The sequence below is a fragment of the Lygodium microphyllum genome, unplaced genomic scaffold (assembly GCF_053477565.2).
Source record: "Lygodium microphyllum isolate KBCC unplaced genomic scaffold, Lygodium_microphyllum_v1.1.10 scaffold_31, whole genome shotgun sequence".
In the NCBI taxonomy this organism is placed as follows: domain Eukaryota; kingdom Viridiplantae; phylum Streptophyta; class Polypodiopsida; order Schizaeales; family Lygodiaceae; genus Lygodium; species Lygodium microphyllum.
This window is the reverse complement of record NW_028229514.1, coordinates 16367120-16383934: the sequence shown is the minus strand read 5'-3', so window position 1 is coordinate 16383934 and position 16815 is coordinate 16367120. Positions and strand designations below refer to the sequence as shown.

Here is a 16815-nt window from a genome sequence, read left to right as displayed (position 1 = left end):
ATGGAGGTTAAGGGCTCAAAGGTTGAATTTATTGGTCTTGTCGAGTTGAAATTTTGAGTTTTAGGATCAAATTCGATTTCTATATCTCATCACAGTCAATAAGAAGGCTCATGTTTGGCTTGCAAGTAATATTGGTGAAGTAGATGTTTTGTCAATCGAAGATAAAATTTCATTATCATTAAGGTCACCAATCTTCTTAACAATGAAGGAAGGTGGTCAAAGAGGAAATGGTCTTGCTCTTAGTTTTATAGAGATATCTAGTAGCACATCAAGGATAGTGTCGAAGGAAGGAGGGGATTGTGTGAGGTGCAATTCACGCAAGAAATTCATTTAAGGATGAAAAATCATTACAAGACAACATTATTGATCTAGCTATTAAGGATGATTTGATGGCACAATGCCAAGCCCAAAAGAAGGGGAAAGAGGTCAAGTAACACGCTACATTAACTAAAAAATGAAGAGAATGAGCATCAATTGCACGATAAAGAGGAACTTTTTTCCAAGGAGGTTCGCATTGCAGTAGTGGTAGCTAGGCAACAAAAAAGGGCTCATGAATATTCTTTAGAAGCAACAAGTACATAGAAATGATGATAGTTGCAAACCTATGCTTGCTAAGACTTCAAGGTCCATCAAACCTTTTGCTCAAGAAAAGGATGTCAACGGAAGATTTAAGCACTCAGTTGGGGCTTCCAATATTATTATGCTTCTTCATTTTCTGAACGAAGATAAAAATTTTGCTACCACTGGAGGAACAGAGTACATGGGCATTTTCATTTACCTTTCCATGGACAAGAATGATCAACATCAGACAAAACAAAATAGAAGGTGGCAAAAAAATGAAAGGAAAAGATAAAATGCTTCATTCAGAATCTTATATTTTAAGCCCATAGGCTTTTGTTTCTTGACCATGAAGCCTCTTAGCTTTATAAGAAGGTTTTTAATGTTTGGAAAAGCTTAAAGATTTTAAAGCACAACTCAATGTGCTTGAACTAAAATCCTATATAACTGTATGAGAGCGATGAAGGAGAGGCCCTTGCCTTGCTATTCAAAATTGATCACTTGAGAGAGAATAGAGAGGAGGGTCCCATACAAGGGTATGGATATATGTGAGTGTTTGTCGAACCTTGTGAAAGTTTGGATGATGAAAAGTGGAATGGTGTAACAAAGTTCTATGAGGTATGAGAATTTTATGAAATTCTTATTTTCTCGAGGTTTGTGTTTGATGCTCTACCCAATGCATATCTTCATAATGTTCTTAGGGCTATAAGAGGTATATTTGGTCAAGTTGTTTCATGTGTTGGTTGTGTTGTGTTTGAGAAAATTTGAAAATAATCATTGTGAGTCATGATCCTTCAACAAGGTCTATTCCCTAACTAGCATTCCTTAACGTCTCGTTTCTGGGTTGTGAGTGAGATGTGTCCTCAATCACCACTTGCTAAATATCTATTTTTTTAATGCCCTATTGAGCAGTGCCAAAAATTATGATTTTTTTTGTGATTTGTGGATTGATTTCCTACTTTAGACTATTTTCTAATGGAAAGTTTATTTCTTGAATTTCATGGCAAAAAGGGAGAGGATCCTTTCAACGATTCCTTGAAAAACTGGAGCTTGGATGTATCATCGAGAAAATAAGTGACTCATCCTTAACTCCAACTTTTGAAATTTCAATTGTTAGATGAAGGTTGAAATTGGTTTGAGGATTATGAAAAAACCCTTAGATGAAGAAATCCTCATTTTCTTATGAAATATGAAGCTACCAAGTAGGCATTAACCGTTTTATGGAAACAAAAACTTCTCAGAACCTTTAGAGAAAAATTGAAATTTGCCAAAAAAAGAAGAAGATCGAACCATAGTTTTTTAAACCTTAGAGTACACCAGACTTTAAGATCGTTGAAATACATCCTTGGGCCCAAGAAAGAAAGTACCTAAAATCATGCAATAAGCTTGCGAGTGAAGGTGTCTTCCCAAATTCAATCACTTGCATTTTCAAAGCTTATAGTAGCATAGGAGCAATTCGATCAGCGTGAAGAGATATATGCTAAGGTCCACAATGTATCTATTACATGCGACTTTGTAAAGTTATTTTATGAGAAACTAAACTTATATTAAGGGATTGATAAATTCTCGTAGAAGGTGAAATGAGGGTCAAAAAAATAGCACAAAATAATGACAGGACCAAAAATGGGCCCAATACTAGCTCTAAGACTCTAGTTGGGTATCCTTAATCCACCTAATCAACCCCATGGCCTCATGGCTAGGAGAGTATAGACACTATGAACTAATTCAGTCAAACAATGTTTTTGGAGGTACTTTTTCTAAATTGTGGTTGAACGTGTTGTCCTTCCCAACTCTAAGCAATTGGAGTTACCAAACATAATAATGTCTAGTGCCTCGTAGCACAAACAAAGTGAACATCCCTTAGCTTATTGCTCTAGTCTCCACTATGGCTCTCCTATGTTGAACAGTGCGTGAGGGAGACGAGAAACGGAGGAAGAGAGAGGAGAAGAGAGACACGAGACACCAGAAGTGGAACCCCAGAAGTGTGTCAACTGAGCACACATGATAGGAATATATAGAGGGGACCTGGGGCGCTATATATAGACAGACTATATATAGCTAACACCCCCGCTCAAATAAATGTCCCTTACTATGGATGAAAAAACCCTTGGGGGCTCAAGGGAAAAACCCACAGCTCTATATAGGCCTACCGTTATATTAATACTCAAAATATAAAATTACAAAGTTGAACTTACAAGAGCCTATTCATAGGCATCAAACGAGCTACATCACTCTTGAATTACAATAGATGAAGGAATTAAAGGAGATAAAGGGCCATGAAATTGCTTCATCTTGAGTGTGGATATAATCGGCTATGCCAGCATAATCTGTGACATCAAAAACTTAATAGAAAATGTTATATCAACATTAGAACACAATCATAATGTCATAAATCAACTCAGCAGCTAGAATATACGATAAAAATTTCATCAGCTCATCAGCTAGAATATACAAAATAGCAACTAGCATACCACCAGCAAATGGAAAGAAGAATTGATGAGATGAGCATTATCAAGACGAAAACATTAGCTGCAACATCAACTCCTTGCTAGAATAGATAAAATATCAAGTAGAATAAACATAAGCTTGAACAGACGAATCACTTGAAAATAGATAAACAATAGCTGGAAACAATGAAACATCAGCAGGAAAGAACAAAACACAACTAGGAACAACGAAACATCAGCTGGAATAGATGAATAACAGCTGGAAACAATGAAACATCAGCTCGTATATCATAAGCTAGAATAGATAAACATTAGAATAGAAAACAAAAAGAATGAAGCATTAGCTGGAACAACTCAAGAGCTAGAATAAAGAAGAACAAAGAACGAAACATGGTTTGGAACAACTCAACAACCAGCTACAATAAAGAACGAAATATCAGCTGGAACAACTCAACAGCTAGAATAATAAGAAACGAAACATGAACTGGAATAACTCAACAGCTAGAATAAGGAATGAAACATCAGCTGGAACAACTCAACAGCTGGAATAATAATGAAACATCAGCTGGAACATTTCAACAGTTAGAATAAGAATGAAATGAAATATCATCCCATCAGCTCGAAACATTTCTTATTGAGGAGAGAATCTTGTTGGCTTTCCCCGACAAGATATCCTTCCAATTGACCTGGTACGGGTGGCAATGAAAGACAACTTTATACAACCAACTCATGGTGTTTTAAAATAAAAATAAAAAATAAATCGAAAGCAAATTCTTGTCCCTAGTACCATGCCATTTCTATTTAGCATAAAATTCACATAAAAGTATATATTGCTTGGCCTTCCAACATTGGTTGGATTAGTATATAGCTCTCACTAGAAGCTTTATTGATCACATGCACAATATCTATCATTCTAGTTCATTAATCACATCTAATATTGCAATATCTATCACAGTTAGGTTTAGCCTGTAAGACAAATGACTAGTATGCCTCTATGTTGGCTTCTCTCTTGGTAGATTAGCATCTTCCCGATTTCTAGTCTATCCAATTCATCAACCAAAGATCATCAGTTGGAAACATAATATCAAGACAAAACATTTGCTAGAAAACAAATCATCAACTAGAATATCATTAGCCCATTAGTTGAAACATAAAATAAGACAAAACATGAACAAAATATGATCAGTTGGAATATAAATGAAATGAGATATCAAAATGAAACATATGTTGGAACATCATTAGCTAGAATAATATATCAATATGAAACAATTGTTGGAGCATTATTAGCAAGAATATAAACTAAACAAATTAGAATATCATTAAATAAAATATCAAGACGAGAATATAAACTAAAAAAATTAGAATATCATTAAATAAAATATCAAGATGAAAATGTTAGCTAGATCATTATTTCCTTAGCTGAAATAAATGAAATATTAATATGATAAAATAAGCTTACTAGGACAAAATAGGCTTACTAGAATATCCTAAAAGAGTGAAATGAACTCATTAGCTATAGTACGAAGACATCAACTAGAAAATCATTAGCTGGAAAAGATGATCATTAGCTAGCATTATTTAAATTCATTAGCTAGACAAAACAAAACAAAACATAGCTAGAAGAGATAAATATGAGAGCTAGAATGCTCAAGCTACTAGTAGCCTAAACTGTGCAAGTGAAAATGCAGCTGGAAAACGAAACATCACCTAGAGGCTTATTAGCTAGAATAGATGAACATTGACTGGAACGAAACATCAGCTTGATTATCATTAGTTGAATATAGAACGAAACATAAGCTAGATTACTAGTAGCTGGTTAGCTGGAATATAGAGGGAAATTATTCAAGCCACTTATAGCCTAAATGGTGAAATCATATAAAAAATATATAAATGATAGAAAATTAATGATAGGCTTGCCTTACAAGACAAAATAATGATGATAAAATTACTAGCTTACCTTACAAGATGAAATCATAGAAACAATAATATATGGAGACAAACAATGAGACAAGGTTATATATCCACAATAGAAACAAGAATATATGATGAGATAGAGAAAAGAACGTTTATTCTTTTCTATCTTTAGTGCTTTTCAAGCTTGATCGAGCAACAGTACTATTCTTGATATTGAAAAGTTTATTTAGCAGCAATGAGATAGAGAAAAGAACGTTTATTCTTTTCTATCTTTAGTGCTTTTCAAGCGTGAACGAGCAACAATACTATTCTTGATATTGAAAAGTTTAGTCGTTGTTACCTGGTTCCTCGCAGGTACGAGGGCACCCTCAACCTCTTTGAGAAGGACATCCTCACGGCCATCAAATGGCTCCAGCCCGCCTCCACCATGGGAGCCATCACCGAAGTCTACAAGATCTGCCGTGCTAAGGCCCTCATCTTTTGAATTGAATCCATCTTCAACAAGGTAGTTGAAGATGTGGTGATCGCAGGAGTAGGTGAACTTGTTGTTGTTAGGGGGAAGCTTCTTGAGGGCCTGGAGTGCGATGGCGCTGAAGTTGCTGGTGAATGCGGAGTAGTCAACGAGGACGACAGTGCCACGGGCCACGAAGCTGTAGATCAAGGACTGCTGCCCCATGGCGAGACGCGCCTTCTGTCAGACTCTCTATCTCTCTCTCTCTCTCTGTGAGGGAGGGACGGCCCGGGAGGGTCGGAAAGCCTAAACGGAAGAACAAGGGAGGTGAAGAAGAAGACGGAGAAGGAGATCGCATCGGCCGCAAGCCCATCCAGCTGCAGGGCTTCCTCTTCATGGCCGTCTTCATGCTCTCCCTAGGGATCCCCTACAAGATTTGGTGGGACAACAACCACCTCGGGTTCGTCATCATCTACGCCATCGCTTTATTCTTCAACAACTTTGGGCCCAATACGACCACCTTCATAGTGCCTGCGGAGTGCTTCCCATCGCACACAAGGAGGAGCCTTCGGCTTCTCGTTCTCTGTGCAGGACCCAGACCCTGCCAAGGTTGAACCTGGCCACAGACTGAGTGCTTCTCGTCGAGATTCCGCACCACCTGCCATGGAATCTCGATAGCTATCAGAAAGCTCGGGGTGGTTCTGCGGGCCTTCGGCTTCTCGTTCTCTGTGCAGGACCCGGACCCCGCCAAGGTTGAACCTGGCCACAGACTGGGCAGGCCTACCTCCACTGCAGATTAGCAAGATCTCAAGTGGCAATATAAAGCCATAACCAAATTGTAATTACCATGATTATATCACATCTTCAAAGCCATAACTCAAGTCAAAACTTGCAACAAAGTATAGCCATAAAGATTTATTAACATATATATGATATAAAAGCAATATATATGAGCAACATAAATATGAAACCATATACATGAAAGTAAGATCTAAGAATGAACAAAGAAGAAAAACTTATCTTTGCATAATTGTGAAATCTCGCTCTGATACCATGTTGAACAGTGCGTGAGGGAGACGAGGAACGGAGGAAGAGAGAGGAGAAGAGAGACACGAGACACCAGAAGTGGAACCCCAAAAGTGTGTCAACTGAGCACACATGATAGGAATATATAGAGGGGACCTGGGGCGCTATATATAGACAGACTATATATAGCTAACATCCTACACCCCAAAGATTATCCTCAAGATGTGCCATTTCAAGATACAACACATATGCATTGTAGTCCACTCTTTGTTTAAACATTCTAGGAGATCATATAATCCTTACCATATCAATCCTGAAGGGAAGTGATAATACTAAACCTACAACTTAGGGAACCTCACACTCAATGTGGGTCAATCACTCAAAAACAAGTGCTATGTATGCAAGAGATAATATTGATGATACTACATATGAAATGTGGATGCAGAGTGAATGTATTTAAGTGCACAAACAATGAATTAATAAATCAAATAGTGTTGATATGCACAATCAATTCCTTTCATGATTTTATCCTAACACAGTGTGCCGTTGCAAGGCAGCACCAAAATAACTCATGTTATTGCTCTTTCTAAGACTTAAAATAAATGGATCCTACATGTCAAGATATGCATAAATCAATATTCCAATGATATTTGAATCTCACAATCTCTTCCCCCTATTGTTTAAATTTTTCTTATGGTGGTTGGTGTAAATAAGATTTTTTATGTGTTTTTTTAATATGAAAAGCCATAAATATGCATTATTAAATTAAAAATGGAGATAAATTGAGGCTAAATCTCATGTCCTAGCCCCATTATATATTCACAGACATATTCATAATTTTTGTAATATTTTCATGTGCAAAATCTATTTTGCTTAATCTTTCTTGGTTTTCTTATTATTTATATGATTTATTATAATTTTTAGACATGTAGAGGTTATATATAGTAAGAACCAATATTATGTTCCATATATGACCCCATATGAATACCAAAAGAACCATCAAACCTCACAAAACTCTCAATTTTTCCAAAATCTCACAATTCTTGCATTTTAGATTTTGATTATAATTACACAAACAATAAGAACCAAATGATAATTATGATTCTCCAAGTAATGAAAATCATATTCAATCATTTTAAACCATTTTTATAATATGTGTGAAAGAATAATCATAAAATGATAAAATTGAGCGCTTTACATGATTAATTTCATATGAGTCTATACACATTTCCAATTGGAAAGCTAGTGATGCTCTTCCATGACCTTTGATGCATCCTAACAACCTTTGATTTAAGCTCCATAAGCTCTGCAACATCATCATACAACCAAAATCTTCCATCTCAACCCATCCCCTCTCTCACATAGAGAATAGCTATGGGAACAAGGTGCAAAGAGGAGAATAGCTATGGAAACAAGGTGCAAAGAGGAGAGAGAAAGACTAAAATCAGAGAATTTCATATGTGACATTATATTGTGTGTGCATGCAATCAAATCGGAGCAGTGGATGCATAGATCAAATAATTTCCTTCCATCCTTGCCCTAAATCTTCGACATGAGCCATCATCACCCAAATCAATGGGGTACCAAAAATAGCACCCCCCCCCTCATCCACATTGATTTTATGTTTTTTCTAAGTTTTCCAAAGATTAAATAGTAAAGCTCCAAAGTAACTGTTCAATTCCTATGCACTCATACTTTTTGGAAGTGGTTTCAGCTTTGTTAGAGGGGTAGACGGCCTCCACATTCCAGTTCAACTAGATGGATGGTTTCGTGGTATCCAAATCTATCAATCTAGCCTCTATCATCATGCACTTTCCAGCTCCCAAATCCAATAGCTGCTTCATAGCACCATATCTTGGGACTATTAAATGGGGGGTCAAACGACCTCCAATTGACAAAGGGAGACTTGCGTTGGATTCCTCGTGTCAAAATGCATCTAGGCAAACTCTACCTCCTTGATCTATTATTGATTCATTTTCTGGCATGCTCTAAAATTTGCTTCGAAATTCATCTCTCATTTGCAATTACCTTGATTTTTTATTTTCTTATTTTAGGGATTGGAACCCCATTTTTTACACACCTCATGTATATTCATTATTGCATCTCATTCTTTTTCTGAGCAGGCTTCTCTATTTGCCTCACAACTAACAAAAATTCCTAGAAACAGTAGCCTAGCAGCCTAGCAAGATAGGGTCACTTAAGAACTATTCTCAAAATAGTTGTTAGATTGTCTGACAATGTCTTCACAGGAGGTGGACAACTACTTAAACCTCCCCAAATATACCGAACCAAGCCCTAGGACTTCATGCCTTGACTTTTCCGTCCCCAAAATAAGATGATGCCCCACATACACATATACACATATACACATATAGAACAAAGGGAGACAACTCATAACAAAAGGGCATCACCTAGGCTTGGCCACAAGATGCTTGTACAAAGCAAGAGGTTTGCTCGAGGTACCCCATCAAATCTATTTAGTATAACACTAAGACAAGAAACCATTAACCACACCCACACTAAACAAATACATGGCCCTCTTGGCCTTATGAAGTCAATCATTAAACTACAGAGTAAATGGCCATCTTGGCCTAATGAAAACATAACTATAAAGCATACCATTCAACATTTTATGGTTGAAAATAAACCCATGGTCCCCACATAAATCATATTGAAAAATGGCACAAAGCCAAGGGATGGGCCACTTAGGCCCTAAATGCATCATATTATTAGCTAGGCCCCTTGCATAAATAGCAAGGGGTATCCTGCGAATATGTCCTTTAACAAGCCTATATGTCCATGACTGAATCAGAAGATGGTCAATACTACATGACTCATCACCCATACTAACCATTGGTGGTCATAATAAGACATGTCAGCACAACAAGCAATCCTCAAAGTAGTCATGGGCTAATGAGATCGAGCAATTTCAATTACCCCTCAGAGCCACAATTAAGAAGTATATATCCAACAAAGGCATAATTTTCCAACAAATCTACAAACCAGTTTCATCAACGAGGAACCAATTGATAAATCACTATCTCAAACATCTCAAGTATATCCAAGCTTGCACGATGATACATTCGTAGAATGGGATCTATAAGTCCCATTTAATTGATTGATCACTAGCCAAGCTACCTTTTACCAATAAACAACACATATCAACACCTCGAGTTATATTTAGCCTCATGACTAAGGCCTTGTATTTTTCCATGTTATTACTAAAAGTGGTTCCTAAATTTCATAATGACTCTATGTCAATGTTGTCTAATAACCATACCAACACTCGCATGCTTAGTGGGCCCTCGAGAAGCTCCATCAAAATACAAAGTATAGACCCATTCTTTATTGATAGGCCACATCATACTAATCAGTCTACTTGTACTTTTGATAGTCAAAGTCAAGCCAAGAGAGAGGATATATAATGGGTATAATCCCTCCTTCCTCACTAAACTCAATAGGGATGCTAGTAAGAACCTTTTGACAATGGTGGTAGTAGGCCTTAATATCTCACATAAAAGATCCATCTTGCCACTCAGTCTTCTAGTAACCCTTACTCCATTAGATCACTCGATCTTGGTAATAACACTACTCTAAATACAAATGTTCTAGGTAAGGAATGATTTTACTTGTCTGATCACCTTGGCACCGACTGTAAGTTTAAGATGGATCGTGGAAAGACCTTCAAAGGTACCAAGTTTGACGTCACTCCCTACATATAATAGGGCTTCAACTTATTAAATTCTACTTTATTTCCAAACTCTACCCCTTGCAAATCTGCCAAAAGGTTTGTAGATCCATTCTTTCCTTAACAAACGATCTTATAAGGGCCATTCCATTTAGGTTCTAACTTACCACAAAATAACTTGCAACATGATTCATAATATAGGATCAACTAACCCTTCAAAAATTTATATCTTCTAGCATGAAGGTCATGAAGTACTTTCAACCTCTTCTTCCCTACCTCTTGATGTAAAAAGTCTGCACTTGGATATCATCAAGATAAACTAGGGAGGTCAACCTTTCTTGCAATTCTTCCTCTTCACCTAGAGAATGATTCAACGCAAATCTCACAGTAGGTAACTTGATTTCCAAGGGAAAGATGTACTCTTCCCTGTATACCAACTTAAATGGGATGTGGCTTGTTGCTCTCTTGAATGTCATATTATAAGCCCAAATATCCATATGAAGTTCCTTATCCCAGTCGCACTTACCCTCAAATAGTCTTGGATAAAGTCCCTACAAGCTGCTTATTGGTACTCTCCACTTATCCATTTGTTTGAGGATTATATGAGGTGGATTTATTATGTTTAATCTCCAAATCTTCAATCAAGGATTCTATGACCTTATTGTGAAATTGTGTCACACAGTTGAATACCAATTCCTTAGGTGGGCGGAAACAACAAACTATTTGTTCTATAATAAAACTAGTTGTTTCATTGGCATTATCCTTCATCGTAGCTCAAGCTTCAAACCATTTTGTAAAGTAGTCCATTGCATAATGATATAATGCTTTGATGTAGTAGATAAAGGATGTACATGTCCAATAGAATTGATGCTCCACTTCTCAAAGAGCAAAGTTACAAGAATAGGATTAAGTAGTTGCTTAAGATTTTCCCTACCATCTTACCTCTAGTAGACATCACAAAGCTTAACATATACAAAAGCATCTTGAAAAATCATCGGCTACCACCAATAGCTAGCACGTAAAGCTTTCTGGGCAATAAGTCCTCTAGCAAAATGGTCTCCACATGTTGAATCATGACATTCCTCTAGAATAAAGGGTACCTCATCAGGCACCACATAGTGATAGAAAATTTCATCCACACCTTTTCTTATAAAACACCTTCTATTATTGAAAATCAAAGTGCTTGCTTCTTAATCTTTCTCTTCTCAGATCTAGAAATGGAATCTTCCAAGTTACATGTTGATCGATAATGTGTGATAGACATATACCCCGTGACGGAATAGAGGCTCCATCAATCTCGCATAAGTCATCCTATTCACTAATATCGATCACTCTTCCTTATGCTCACCAAAACCTACTTGGCACTCTACAATACCCTTTAGCTTTGGTGCCTTACTTCTAATCTCATAATTAAATTCCTGCAAAGGGATGAGCCACTTGGCTAGGTGATCAAGGGGTTGAAGCTTATATAGTTGAGCACAATTCCTCTACCTTGGTGGAAAACTCCTTACAAATGTTTGTTGATAGTTAAATTAATTGTAGCATGTTCACATCTAGTTTAACTTCACAAAGCATCTTTGCTAGGTCAAACTCACAAACGTTGGCCAGTACTCTCTTCTCTTTCTATGCCAACCATTCTTTTGGCTTCTTGATAATCTTAGTACCCTCCTTTTCTTTCGATTTCTATTTTCTTTTGACCATAGGATTCTCTAAAACAACATCATTTTTAAGGGGATCCACCTAGGCGTCCAATATCTTCTTGTCATCCTTGCTAGGTTTAGGGTTAACTTTTCTCATGTTAGGGATATCTTTCTAAGCGTCTTTCATTTTTTGACCCCTAATCACCACCTTAACATCGTTAGGAGATAAACTCTCACACTGATTGGCAAAGTTTCAACTAGACTTACTCCATTGGACCTTTCCTAAAGGAGGGTGGCTTTGCAAAACTTTCTTAGGACCCTCTCCTTTAGTATTCTTCTTATTCACATGATGGTTCATATATAGGACTAGGTTGCTAACTACCTTGCCAGAGAGAACAAACCCTACTCTAACATATGGTGACTAAGTGACTAGACTTCCTGCATATATCATGTTTAATATTGAGACAATTACGAGGGAAATGTTGTCCACCACACCACTTATAGCTAAATTGTGATGGGCCCCTATCATCAAGCTTTCTAGTACCCATCAAATTTTGATGACACTTTAGAAAATTAACATCTAGCATGATGTGGTGATATTTCTCAATGATCATATCCGTATAATGTTTCATCATATCTTTTTCCTCCCCCACAATATTTGATGCAAAAGACTCATAACCACAATTGCTTAAGGACTTACCATCTCACTAGGTTGCACAACTTGCAAATGGGTTGCTACCTGTACTAACCCTTGGTTAGGAGCTCTTTGACTCACTGCTAGCTTCACAACATTTAGAGGACTTGACCACAAAGACACATTTTGCATCATGCTTCCTCTACCATTTAGGTTGGTCACAGAGGCATTGATCACACCTTGATCTCCATTAACCAATCCCAAATTATTTTTAGGATTGAGGCTTGAGTTTAGATTTTTCCTCAATGTGTAGGCCACTTTATATGCGGGACCCTACTTCCTCTGCTTAAGTTATAGCAGTATCTATATCCACTAGAGGGACACTACTCAATTTCACTTGGATATTGAAGTCAAATCCATGCAAGGAATATTTGCAATTGGGTAATAGGTGGGATAGGAATACAAGCTTCAAACTTGCAAAAGACCTCTTTCATCTTCTTGGCATGTGCTCAAGTAATTTCATGAGGCTCTGGATGTGCAACATTTAGAACACGTAGCCAATATAGTCCACCTCTCTCACAGGTAAATTTCCTATGAAAGTCTATGAAGAATAGATCAATTGTGGTTATGGTATCCACTTTTAAGCTATGATACCACATATTGCAACCATCCCTTTTAGGGTCATGTTAGAAAAACATTATTAGATATCCTTGTCCTAGATTTGGTAGTTAAATATGAGTTTTTGGAACTCACTGATGTGAAGCTTCGCATCCTCCTCTGCTAACAATTAAAGGTGGGTAAGGAGAATCCTAAAGCTTGAAAGTCTGTTGTTCCTATAAGAATTACAATAGGATGCACCATAACAACAATCATATTTATTGTAGGCATTTGTGATGATGTGAGTACAACTCCACTTAAAGTGGGAAAACTTAGTGGGAGAAAGGGAGCACGAGAGCTTCCTCCTCCTCCTAATGGATTGTTTATAGCACTAGGGTTACTAAGACCTCTCCCTCATAGGGGTGTTTGGCTGGTATACTAGAGGGAATACCTCCTAATGATTTTTTCCCATTGTCTAGCCCTTTTAGCTCTTTCTTGTTTTATTTTCCCATTGTCTAGCCCTTTTAGCTCTTTCTTATTTTTGGATCTTGGTTTGATGGTATTTATCAAGATTGGCATAAATTGATTGATTCATCTATAACTAACCAAGATTCAGAAATCACCACTTATTAGCATCTCTCAGCAAATGCATCACCTATTGGGACCCAGAATGGTCCCAACACTATTTCTAGGGCTCTAGCTAGGCCTCCTAAACTCAGCTGAATAATCCCATAACCTCATGACCAGGAGCATATAGACACTATGATTCAACCAAAGAATGCATTTGTAGGTACTATTTCCACATCCTAGTCCAACGTGTTTCCCTTTTTAGACTCACACAAATTGGAGTACCCAAATATCATAGTGTCTAGAACCTCATAGCACAAATGAAGAGAGAAACTCCTAGCTTATTAATGTGGTCCCACTAGGACTCCCCTACAACCCAGAGATTAGCCCTAGGATGCACCGTTTTTGACAAATAGCACATATGCAACACAGTTCACTCTTTTTATAAATGTTCTAGGAGATCATATAATCTTTACCATATCAATCCCCAAGGGAAATGTTAACACTAAACCTACAGTTTAGAGAACCTTGCACTCAATGTAAGTCAATCACTCAAAAACAAGTGTTATGCATCCAAGAGATAATACTCATGATATCACATCTAAAATGCAAATGCAAAGTGAATATCTTCAAGTGGACAAATAATTAATTAATAAATCAAATAGTGTTGATGCACACAACCAAATATTTTCATGATTTTACCCTAATGTAGTGCGTCATTGGGAAGATAGCACCAAAATAACTCATGCTACTTCCCTTTATAAGACTTAAAATAAATGGATCCTATATACCATGATATGCATAGAATTAGTATTCCAATGATATTTGACTCCCATAATCCCTTCCCTCTACTGTTTAAAATTTTACTCGTGGTGTTAGGTGTAAATAGTATTTTTATGTGTTTTTCTTATGTGAAAAGCAATAAATATGCACTATAACATGAAGAATTATGATAAAATGAGGCTAAACCTCATGTCCTAGACCCACCATACATTCACACATATATTTATAGTTTTTTACAAATTTTCCATGTATAAAATCTATTTTTCTTGATTTTCTCCAAATGTATCTTATTATTAATTATTAATTATTTTGATTTTCAAACTAGTAAAGCTTATATGAATCAAGAATCAATATTATATTCTATATGATCCCATATAAACACCAAAAGAACCATCAAAACTCATAAAACTCTCAAATTTTTTAAAATCTCACAATTTTTCCATTGTAGATTCTCTCAATTTTCATTATAATTACATAAACAGCAAGAATGAATTGATAATTATTATTTTCTAAGCTATGGAAATCATATTTAATTATTTTAAATTTACTATAATATGCGCAAAAGAATCATCATAAAATATCAAATTCGAGCACTTATGCGGTTAATTTCATAAGAATCCAATGCATTTCAAAGTTGGGAAGTTGTTAAAGTTTTTCCATGGCCCCTAACACATCCCAACCTTTGATTTACACTCCATAACACTTCAACATCATCACATGACCAAAATCTTCCATCTTAGCCCATCCCCTCCCTCACATAGAATAGCCATGGATGGGAACAAGGTGCAAAAGAGGAAAGAGCAAGATTGAAATTAGAGAATTTCATTCGTGGTGTCATATTATGCATGCATACAATGAAATTGGAGTACTCGGCATGTAGATCAGGGGATTACCTTCCATCCTTGCCCAAAATCTCTAGCACAAAGAGCCATCATCACTCAATTTGAAGGGGTGGAAAAACCTGCCCCCTCCCTGCGCCCCCATGCTAATTTTATGTTTTTTTCAAAGTTTTTAAAAGATTAAACATTAAACCCCCAAAGTATTTGGTTCAATTTCTACACGTTCACACTTCTCGAAAGTGGTTTTAGCCCCATTGAAGGGGTAAACAGTCTCCAAATTCCGATTCGATTAGACGGCTAGCTTTGTGGCATACAAATCTATCAATCTTGCCTTTGTCACACACTTTTTGGCTCCTCAATTTTATAGCTGCTTCATAGCGCCATATCTTGTTACCATTAAATGGGGGGTCAAATGACCTTTGATTAACAAACATGGACTTGCATTGGATGCTTGGAAATGAAATGCTTTTAGGAAAACTTGAGCTTCTTGATTTTCTCTTGATTTTTTTCCATGAAAAATCACTTTTTTATGCCTCTCGAACCACTTTTATGCTCTAAAAAGAGCTTTAAAATTCAGCTCTTAGATGAATCACATACAAACATATAAAATTTTCCATGAATGCACGTGATATATAGGTTTTATACATAATGACCTAGCAAGCAACATATCCTATGTTTAAAAATACATTTAACAAAATCATGGATAGTAGTCTCTATTGTCAATAATCATTGCCAACCAAATGTCCAATAACCTATGCAGAAGTAGACATGAAAAAAAGGAAATGCCATGAAGCTCAATGCATAAGGAACAATGTATGAAATAGTAGAGTAACATGCATAAGGAATAATATATGAAATACTAGAATATATGATGTATAGTACTCACCATCATTATAAACCATTGCATTGAGGCACTAAGGGTCAAAGTGTATATTCGTGATACCAAAAAGTAGTATGACATTGTAGGACCCCTATTTTTGTACTTCAAGTTTAAGATCACCTATCATGCTACATATTGATGAAAAGATTGGAGAATGAGAGTCTACATTTATCAAGTAAATAAAATTTTGAGCACATAGGAAAAAATATATCTAGTCCCTATTTTTCTAAGCTTATCACTCAAAAAGTGGAATACATAGTACCACTAATAGATGGTTTCACCTCTAAAGCTTGAATAACATATGCATAAGATGGAATGAACAAATTTAGCCAATGGCATAAATCTAGATGTTTGTTTTAATGTGAAGGAAATATATGTTACCATCAAGGAAGCAATAAGTACACTATCGACATGCCTCCAAGTGCCCTTACAAGACAACCAAGGTTAAGGTTCATACAATGTATGTCATGGAAGATTGGCACAATGATGAGGATGACTTACTTGTTGACCATGTTGAGCATGTGAAGGATGTGGATCACAAGCAGTTCTATGACCCGTAGAATGGGTTCCCTTTTGACCCATGCAATTTTCCATCCCAGGCACCTGATCTTACATCTCACCATCCAACTATCACGTCCCTTTGCTCCATTTCCTTGGATTCTTGGATAGGTTCTCAAAGCTACAGAACCCTGCCCATTGAATGTAGTATTCATACGAAAAGCATGTCTTTATCCTTGTAGACAGTGGTAGTAATCACAATTTTATCAATAAATTATCCATTGACCAGTTAA

General features: G+C 36.5%; 1 protein-coding gene across 3 annotated transcripts; it reads right to left on the bottom strand.

The window, feature by feature from the left end:
- Positions 1-2538: 2538 nt before the first annotated feature.
- LOC148009358 (vesicle-associated membrane protein 721-like) lies at positions 2539-6263 on the bottom strand. 3 transcript variants are annotated; one of them, XM_087673569.1, is made up of 2 exons: positions 5260-6260; positions 2539-2900 (listed from the first exon to the last, which is right to left on the bottom strand). In XM_087673569.1, the coding sequence occupies exons 1-2, from the start codon at positions 5593-5595 to the stop codon at positions 2871-2873; spliced, it is 366 nt and encodes a 121-aa protein (XP_087529695.1). In that variant the 5' UTR covers positions 5596-6260; the 3' UTR covers positions 2539-2870. The 3 variants fall into 3 exon arrangements, with proteins under 3 accessions (XP_087529695.1, XP_087529696.1, XP_087529694.1); XM_087673570.1 differs by having other exon boundaries at positions 2539-2885; XM_087673568.1 differs by lacking the exon at positions 2539-2900 and adding an exon at positions 3188-3691 and having other exon boundaries at positions 5260-6263.
- Positions 6264-16815: the final 10552 nt, after the last annotated feature.